A 9,647-nucleotide genomic window follows, 5' to 3' on the forward strand; every position below is an offset into this window, starting at 1 on the left:
AGATAAGCCAACAGTCAAGACAATCACTCAGGTTCCACCAAAAAAGTTTCCATCTTTCTGAAGACCCCCCCAGCTTTTCCATTTCTGAGTGGTTAGAGCAGGACTTAGCTAATAGACAGTCTCCAGGTCTCAGGGAAGCCTAGAATGAGAGGTAGCAGGGCTATGAGCTTTGGCCAAATGTTATAAGAAGCCAAACTCCTCCAGGTCCAGCATACGAGCTGGAAACTGCCATCCTGGACCTGGAAGCTGGACCCGGAGCTGGAAACTGGGAAGTAGCATCTACTATACCAAAGACCCAAAATGTGGCTCACCTGGCTATCTCTACCAAGGGATCCAAGAAACCTTGTGAGTGAGTGCTGCTGGTTAGTTTTTTCCCACTTAAGGGGCCTGAGTCTAAGCCTATAACTGAGACCTGATTCAGGCTAATCAGTACACTCCCTCTGCCAGGTCTTATCTCTTCAGACCCCATTCTACTCCCCCCTGGATACCCTCCACTCCCACCCATGTGTGACACCACTGCCACCAGGCCAACCCCTTTACCCCCAAAGAAACCCAAACAGCTCAGAAGTGCATCAATCGACCTTTAATGTCCAAAAGAGGCGTGGATGCAGAGCATAGGAGATGTGGCAGGGTCTCAGCCCCTGCTCCAGAAATGAGGGAGAGATGAACACAAACCAGACATTTCCAACTGGCCAAACAAGTCTGGGAGGGCAGGGGGAAACACAGATTTGGACATTCATAAAAAAATAAAACCTAAAATCAAGCACTCAATATTGTGCCCACCAAAGGGTTTAACAGAGGGAATTCACTCACCCAGCCCCCACCCTCCCGTCAGCATCAAAAAGAAAGCTCAGCACACACTAAAGGCTTGGGGAGAGGGCACTCTCCTGCCTCCTCGCCAGTCCCAAAGATGGACTTGAAAAAAAAAAATGAGCTGGATCCCAAATCTCCCCATGGCATCAACCCTACACATGAGAGTTTTGAATGTGATTTAAAAGAATCAGCAGCTCAATCAGCAATGACACCCCTTTACCCCTACCCCCACCCCAACCCTGTTTGATCAACAGACAAGATTTCCCCAGCATTCTCCTTGGAATCTCCTCCCATTAGTGGCCCTGCTCCATCTCCTCATACCTGGCTTCATCACTGCAAGACTGACCTCCTCCAAAGTTCCCCCAAAGCCCCTCACAGCCCTTTATCACTTCCATCCCTACCTCCCACAAGAGGCTGCAACCATCCACAAAGTCACTTTCCCTCTCCACTGAGACCCAGCTCCAGGGCAGATGGCGGCATGGCCATCTCTTTGTGGGCTGTCCTCCTAAAGCCTTCTTGAGAGCAGACGGCCATAGGGCAAGTAGACTGTCTGGGCCAGATGGCTGAGGGGGGGGTGACACCTATGCTCACCCCCAAAACAGTCACCCCCAGAGGTTTTTAACATAAAGGCCCACTTACAACTAACTGTGCACCCTTATCTACCAATACACTCTAGAGATTCCACAGTCCTGCCCCTCCCTCCCCTCTACCCCAAACCAAGACACACACACACATACACACAAATATACACAGAGGAGAACCAAGGGAGACATTGATTTGGTTTGATTGCTAAGACCTAACTAAGGAACTACAGTCACCAGAAATTCCCTTGCCAGCCAACTAACAGGGGCTGCTTTAAGAGAACTCCAGAGGAATGACAAAACCAAGGGCTAAGCAGGGAGCAGACAGAGGAGAGAAGAAAGAATGAAAAGAAAAAAAAAAAATCAAGCTAATCCTACCCTCAACATCCTCCTAGCATGAGCTCTGGCAGGAAGAATAAAAGAAGGTAATCCACAAAGACACAGCCCTTACTTAGAAATTCTTCTGACAAAGACAGCAAGACATGTCTGCTCCCCACTCCCACACACCACAGACAAACACGTCTTAGGGCCCCTTAAAGAATCCATCCCCCTACCCCACCCTCTGCCCCAAGCCGTGGAATCACAGTTCAGTGGAATATTCTCCCTGGTACTAGATCAATCGCCCTACCCTCCTTCCTATCCTTCTCTCCTTGCCAATCCTAACACTGTTCCCCCACAGCCTCCCTGGCCCTCCCAAAGCAGCATCCACCGCCAGGAAGAGGCAGCTGCACAGTATTAGTTCCACCTCCAGAAACCTATTTCTTTCCCCCAGCCCTCCTAGTCTTACAGGATTTGTTGAGGGCTTTTTATTTTGTATAGGGAGAGAAAGAGAAAAGGGAGGGGTGGGAGAGATTTCCTAGTGCAATACAACCAAAAAAAATTTTTTTTAAGTCTTGAAAAAAAACATAAAGCAGCCTTCTTCCCCAGGCAACTAAACAGAAAGAAGTTTGGTTTTGTTTACTGCGACATACACATGAAATCGAGTACACAGTCCATGCAGTAGCACAGCCATTGGAGAGGACATCCTGATGCTGGCCCCAGTGCAAAACAGTCCCAGCAACGCCGCCTGCTTGCCATCGCTGCCGCCGCCACTGACACCTTCACTGCAGCCACCTAGCCTGACTTGAAGAGGAGGATTGCAACTTGACCCAAGTAAAAATAGATGAAGTGCTTTGTCTCGTGTGTAACATAGCTGCCAAAATTTCGGCCCACAATACAATGCCAGGTAGGGTTATATTTCTTGTCAAATTCCTAAAAGAAGAATATAAGGGAGAGAAGAAAGGTGATTAGGACAGCTGGAGGATGAGAACTCAGAATGGGAGTCTGATTAGTTCAGTTATCACCCCCACCCCACCTCCTGCCCATGGCCTCAGCTCCCCGAACCACAGGAGCTCAGGTTCTAGGGCTGGCTAGAACACTCCTTCCCTCATTAATAATGTAACACCACAAAGGCTCCATTATTTCTCTCTAGCACTTTACACCCCGATCAGCTCTCCTCTCTCTAGCTACCCTACTCCATAGCCCACCCTGTGATTCTTCAGCAAGGGAATCAGATAAACCAGTGGCATAAAGGACCATTCCAGTGTCACACAGCATGAGTAAGACAGAGGAGCAAGCCTCCGACTTGCCTCTTGTTGCCTCCCACATTACTAAACTGGCATTTCCAAATGTCAAAAACCAAGACACTAGAGCAAAACAGGGACCAAATGTCAGGAGTACCAGGAAGCAGTTCCGTTAAGTCATTAAAAGCACTCCTGTGTGCCAGACACTGTGGGCTGTAAGCACCAGAATAAGGACCTCGCCCATGAGATCAGGGCAATTCTCTCACTTCTCTCAGGGGTACAATTTGAGCATCAAAGCCACCTAGGAAATCCTTGTGACCTAATCAGACAGCCTCCCTGCCACCCCACGGACACAGTAGTAAACAGATGGTTCAGTTCTAGATGCATTCTGCCATGGCTGTGAAAGGGGAGCAGCCCTCCACCATGGGCCAGCAATGTTGCCAACCATGGGGCTCTGTCCCCCAGGTGCCCAACATACAACTTGTTGGGCCTCCTCACAGCCCCCATTCCACATACCTCCAAGAGATATTAGGGAACGGTGGAAAGGGCATGGGTCACCAAACCTAGCTTTAATCCTGACTCAAGACTCTCTGTAACATGGGAGAACCATTCTCACTTCCCTAGGTCTCATTTTCCCCACCAGCAAAACAAGAAAGCTGGACCAGATATAACCTAAGAATTCTCCTGACTCACAGAGTCCATGATTCTTAAGTCTCTCTCCGGACTGGACAGAAAGGCCATTCCTCAATAAGGAGCTGGCACCCCCAGCAGCCTTGCTGGCTCTGCACTCCCTGGCTCCACACACAGAAAGTCTCTCAGGACTCCAGAGTTTCCTCTTCTCATCCCACCCATCTGGGTAGGAAAGCAGAGTCCTGTAAAATTCAAGGACATCCTACCACCTCTATAGACCAGAATGCCACTACTCTTAGGCATCCTTCTTGGGATACCAGAGCTGAGAATATCAAAGACTGGGACTATGCCATCAGTGGACATGGATCCTGACTAGGAATCAGGGGCCCTGGGTACCACTTCTCACTTCTAGTTCAGCTGCTTCCTCACTGTGTTAACCATATCCATTCACTGAGGAATTTTTCAGGGACTAAACCTATTGCCCCAAAACTACTCACCCATTTAAAAAAATAATATATTCAGGCCCACCTTTTTCTTAAGAAGGTAGGGAGAAAGGGATGACGCAGTAACCGAGTGCTTTTTGAGAGAAAGAAAAGGAAACTCCTACTTGATGAGGATTATGATAGGGATATCCCACTTTACATGATGGCAGTTCCCTGAAAATTAGTATATGATCTTATATTATCCCATTCAAATATACTTGATCTTCATTCTGAATAGTTCTGAATTTGGCCAGTTATAGTTAATCCTGAAGCTTTTCTCCCCAACGCATGCAGTCACATGATTATCTATAAACTAACCAGCAGAGTTCCTATTAAAAACTCCTAAGGTAAATGCTTAGGCAATTAAGAATCACTCCCTAATTTGTCTGCTTTGTAAGGTTCTCCAGTTTCGTTGTCATGGGGTATACCTGCTATCCTATGTCCCCAGCTCCAGCCCTCCCTGGGACACAGCACAGCTGCCCATCCCCGCCCCAGGCCACCAGCCACAGCTCTCCTGGCACACCTTCTTGATATAGGCAGCAATGTCCTTCTCTATGTTGTATTTCTCCATAGCCTGCGTGGCGCAGTCAACGGCATCCTGTTGCATGTCCTCAGACATGTCTGCATTCTTGATCACTGCCTTCCGGTCAGACATCGTGACACTGCAGAAGAAGCAGAGAGGTGAGGCTGAACACTCCATGCTCTGGGCAATGACCATTAGCAGCTGAGTGTGGGGCCTCAGCGGGAGAGGGGAGTATAGAAGGTGATGGCAACAGAAAACAGATATGAGGCATTAGGAAAGGGAATTCCTAAGCTTTTAGCAGAGACATGGTCCCCAAGCTTGGGAAATACAAAGTAAATAGTAAAAACAGACGTAATAAGCCATCGGTTTTTATCATATGTAAAATGAGGTTTTTCAAACTCTAAATTTACCTATTTCCAATATTTTAAATAGCACCAATAGCCAAGATATTACAATATATCACCTACTAGCTATGTTCTTGGGCAAGTTAATCTTTGTGCTTTCAGGCCATCATCTTAAAATAAGGACTGTAGGGTTATCCTGGAGGTAAACCAGGTGGCATAACACCTGAACACAATAAGCCCTTGACTTAATGACCATTATTACATCATTAGTATCACAGTGGAAAGATGGACTAGGAACCAGTAGGCCTGACTTTTGGTCCTGACTATGTATGAACTCTTATGGTCTTGGACAAGTCACTTAGCGCCTCTGCGTTTGATTGCTTCTATTTTAGCAAAGAGGAAAGCTCTCTATCAGGGGTTGTTATGAGGATTAATTAAGGTTATGTGAGAACATCTGCAAACAAGGATAGTCTATACAGGGGTCTGTCCCACTGGCCAGATGCAGCCCACCACCTGTTTTTGTAAATAAAGCTTTATAGCAACACAATACCATGGCATAGTTGGGTAGTTGCAAGAGGCTGTATGGCCTGTAAAGCCGAAATTTTTCCTGTCTGGCCCTTCACAGAAAAAGGTTACCGACCCCTAGGCTACCAATGCCCAGTGGTGACAGAGACAACAAAAGGTGTATTATTATTAACAGCCCTGTTTCATATCCCTGCTATCTAAGCCATAGCATTCATCCTATAGCAACCAGAGGTCCAGGGTAGACATTGCATGGTCCCCTTCCTAGAATGACAGAAATCCCAAGAGGGCTGGCCAGAACCTGCCTGGCAGCCTGCAGCATGTGAGGTACTTTGCGGGAACAGAGGAGATGAGCTGCAAAATCCTATTCTCTATCCTTGACCACAGTCCCATCACACAGAGCAGTAACAATCCACCCCCCACCCCACACCCCACTCCCCAAAGCACCACTCTGTGGCCCAACCCAGTGGACAAAAGATGCTGTTGTTCCAGCCCCGTCTGACACAAGGCTACACAGGGGCCTGCCTGCTCAAGGAGAGATGCCTGGTATCACTCCAGGCCACCCTGATCTCTGAGTCCACACCAGCCAGTGGGCTGAAAGGGGAAGCAGAACTCATGACAACTCCCTCAGCCTGCACCAGATGCAAAGAATGTATGCATTCTAGCTGCCAACCAGGCAGCCCTTGACTGCATCCAAGGCACCTTTGTCTGGCACTGTCATACTAAGCGGGGCTGATTCCACTTCAGCAAAGGCTAGCAGAGGAAAGAGCAGACCAGAACCCTCTGCACCCACACCTCTGAGAGGAAAAGTCAAAGCCTCAAGACGAGTCCCTGAGCACCGCCTGGTGCTGAGGAAATATCAGAACACTGCTCAAGGCATGACTAGCTATACGACCCCAGGCAAACCAACATCTTCATTTTAAAAACCAATGGCTGAAATAAGATAAATGGGGCAACTTCAGGTGGTTTGAGCAAAGGTACGACAGCAGCCCAAGGAGAATGTTCTGATGTTATAAGGCTCTTTACATGCTAAGAAAACTAGAGTCACCTGGTGGCCTATTCCAGGCTACCACTCAGAAGGGGGCACTGTTTACAAACCCAAGGGTGGGGGTGGGGCCTGGTTACAGCCAGCGAAGTCAAAGCAGGAAATTGACACCGGTTTTCCCAGCAAGCTCACCTACTCCAATGCCTCATCCCCAAAGTCCAAAGGAACAACTCTGTCACAGTAATTAAAAGCCACCTTACTCTCTGAGAGAGAGCCTGCGGTTACATAACGTTAGTCTTGTGACTACAATGCCACGATTCTTCACCCCTGGCCCCCTAGGCATCTGAGAGGTGAGGCCTAGCTCCAACCTCCCCTGTCCAAGGTGCCAGCGAGAAAAGGATACGGAGGCGCCCAGCCGAGCCCCTCCCTCCTGGGAAAGAAGCAAGGGACTCGGGCCTGCAGACAGAAGGATGACCAGAGGGCCCCAGGCCAGCTAGCTCGATCACGAGCCAGGGGCTCCTTTGAAAGGCGAAGAGGGCACTCCAGGACAGCTCCCCATCCTCTATCCCCGGTTTTGCGACAAAAAAAGGCCAAGGCTCCCAATGACAGGGACCGCCCTCCCCAGCCCCCAACACACACAAACGCTTACATTTCGTCCCTTCGGTTCTCCAAGGGAACTGGATCCCTCCACCCTCCCACCCTGCAGAGAGCTGGGCCCGAAGGCCAGCACCCGGGGAATGAGCAAGCATCTTCCTCCCCGCCTCCACCCTCGCCGCCCGGCCAGGTCCGCAGGCCCCGGCCGGTCAGCAGCCCTCCCCCGCCCGGCCGGCCTGGAGCAGCGCCGGAGTGACTGGGCGTCCTCGCTGCAGGAAGGACGCCCCAGAGGGTAGCGGCGGCGGCAGGAGGAGCCGCGTCACGCCCGAGCCCTCTCCACCCCCTCTCCATCGGCCCCAAATACCCGAGGCCTCCACGCAGCGCAGGGACACTCCCGGGGGGGCGGGAGCGGCAACTCCGCAGCCCGGGACCTCCAGCCGCGCCCCGGGGGTCGCGAGGACACCGGGTGACGCAGCCCGGGGAAGAAGGGGCGGCGGGAAGTCACCCCGAGGCCAGCCCTGCTCCGGGCCCCGCGTGGGGCGAGGAGGCCGCAGGGGCACCGCGTGGGGCTTCACAGATCAGCGCGGGCCGCCGCCCCCACCCACCGCTCACCTTCACGGAGGCGAGTCCGCGCGGGGCCCCGGGGGAGCAGGGATGGCCTAAGGCAGGGCGCGGACAGGGGCGGTGTCCCCTCGGCTCCTCCTGCAGCAGCAGCCGCCGCCGCGGTCTCCGGCTCCTGCAGCCCGAGGCCGAGCGCTCGCTGCAGCCGCCGCGAACCGCCCTTCGAGCTTCCCCGGCCGCCCGCGCTCCGCCTCGCGCCCGCCGACCCGCCCGCCTGCTCCGCGCTGACCCCTCGCAGCTCCGCTCCGCTCCGCTCCGCCGCTAAGCGCGGCCGACGCGCGGCCCCCGCTGAAATAGGGCCCCGCCCCCGCCCCCCCCGCCGCGCGCGCCGCCGTCCGCGCTGCCCATTGGCTGCGCCCGCCCGGCCCCGCACTGCGGGCTTCTCCCCGCGCCGCTCTCGCCCCACATCTTGTTTCCTCCCACAATGCCTCGGGGCGGAGGGAGGGGGTGGGGATGGGGAGCTGGAAAGAGTTGGGGGAGGGAGCTGTGGCCTTAAGAGAAAAAAGAATGCAGACCCCTCCATCCAGGGCTGGAGAGGCCAGGCCTAAAAAGGAATAAAGAGGGGAGGCTCAGAGAGAGAGAGAGGGAGGGGCGTAAAGACCCCAATCCCAAGGAGAATAAAGGAAGAGAGGGGGATGGAGATTTCAGACCTAGGGAGCAGATAAGGAAGGGGTAGAGATCTTAACCTTAGGGAGGGAAGGGGAAGGAGGTGAAGTCATCAGCCTCAGAGGAAAAGACAAGACCCCTTCCCGCCCCACAAATCTATGGGAAGGAAAGGAACTGCCAGCCCTGCAGAAAGGGCATAAACAGCCCCAGGGATCCCTCCCCTCACATTCATGGAAGGTCCCTTTCCCATCCAGCTCAGTCTTTGTTCCTGAGTCTAAAGGACATGGGACCTAAACTCCCAGCTGGGGCCCCATCTGCTATTCATCTTCAAGAGCAATGGAGGCAGACTCCAAGCACAATTGTGAGAAAGGAGTTTTGCCGTTGGCACACAGGCTCCTGGGAAGGAGGTGAGAGTAAGCCTGCCCCTACCTGTCTAGTTAGACAGGACTGGAGGGGAAGTGAATAGAATCCCCAAGAGGTGCGAACCATATTGTGTCAGAGCTGTAAGGAGCCTTAAAATTCACTCCATCCATATTCCTCCCCTTATAAAGGAGAGAACCCAGGTACAGAGAGGGGAGAGCCCTTGCCAGTCACCACAGGTCAGGCCTGGACTTGGCTTCTGGACTGAAAAGCCGTGCTTCTAGGCAGCAGCCCAGCCCCTCTGGGGGCTGAAGAGGCTGTGGGAGTGTGCCTGACCTTCACTCCACCCTACCCACCTCCAGAGAAGAACAGGAAACATCTGCCTTTTGATTCCCCTGTTTCACAAAGGAAGTATCTACCTAAAGGGGTGGGGAGAGTCTTTATTGGGAGCCAAACATTTGGGCCACACAGTGAGGATTAAGAAGCTCCCATTCCCATCATTTTCCCTTCACTGCCCCAAACATTGGTCAGCAAGTCAGACTTGCTCTGGCCCTGACCTGCTGTGGTTTGAAGCATCATCATTTAGTGTTCATTATGTGTCAGGGGAAACCTGGAAAATCATCCCCTCCCACTTCTGCTTTCCACAGCTCTGTCATTTCTCAACCTCAATCAGAGGATTTCAGAGAAATAAGCGAGGCCTGAGGTATCCCCTGACGCCAAGGGTATTCTGATGTCAGCCTCTCTGTGAAAGAATGGGGGGCGGGGCACAAGTAGGGAGAGAGGGAGGAGATGAAGAAGGATGCTTTATCCACTTAGGGCTTGTGGAGAACTAATCTCATGGACTAGTGGGAGGAGAACTTGTACCCTCTTTCTCCAGTGGTCATTAGCTCCCAGCCCCTCCTGTGGTCTGAAGGTCAGGGCTGCCATGTATGGTTGTGCAGGTTGCTCATTGTACAATGGCATTCAGCCTAAGGAGCAAGTGAGGGCTTGCAAAATACAAGCTGCACTCCACTTGCTAAGCTGT

At 52.2% G+C, this 9,647-nt stretch overlaps 1 protein-coding gene across 1 annotated transcript; it reads right to left on the reverse strand.

Annotated features, from left to right (window-relative positions):
• Positions 1-568: 568 nt before the first annotated feature.
• Positions 569-7,865, reverse strand: DYNLL2 (dynein light chain LC8-type 2). The gene is made up of 3 exons (XM_058560592.1): positions 7,649-7,865; positions 4,592-4,730; positions 569-2,645 (listed from the first exon to the last, which is right to left on the reverse strand). The coding sequence occupies exons 2-3, from the start codon at positions 4,721-4,723 to the stop codon at positions 2,508-2,510; spliced, it is 270 nt and encodes an 89-aa protein (XP_058416575.1). The 5' UTR covers positions 4,724-4,730; positions 7,649-7,865; the 3' UTR covers positions 569-2,507.
• Between the last annotated feature and the right edge of the window lie 1,782 nt (positions 7,866-9,647).

Source organism: Diceros bicornis, chromosome 18 (genome assembly GCF_020826845.1).
Source record: "Diceros bicornis minor isolate mBicDic1 chromosome 18, mDicBic1.mat.cur, whole genome shotgun sequence".
Classification (NCBI taxonomy): domain Eukaryota; kingdom Metazoa; phylum Chordata; class Mammalia; order Perissodactyla; family Rhinocerotidae; genus Diceros; species Diceros bicornis.

Coding starts and splice junctions, on each gene's coding strand:
- DYNLL2 (XM_058560592.1), bottom strand. CDS start 4,723: ATGTCTGACCGGAAGGCAGTGATCAAGAATGCAGACATGTCTGAGGAC. Junction 2,646..4,591: donor TTGCTGCCTATATCAAGAAG/GTGTGCCAGGAG, acceptor TTCTTCTTTTAG/GAATTTGACAAGAAATATAA.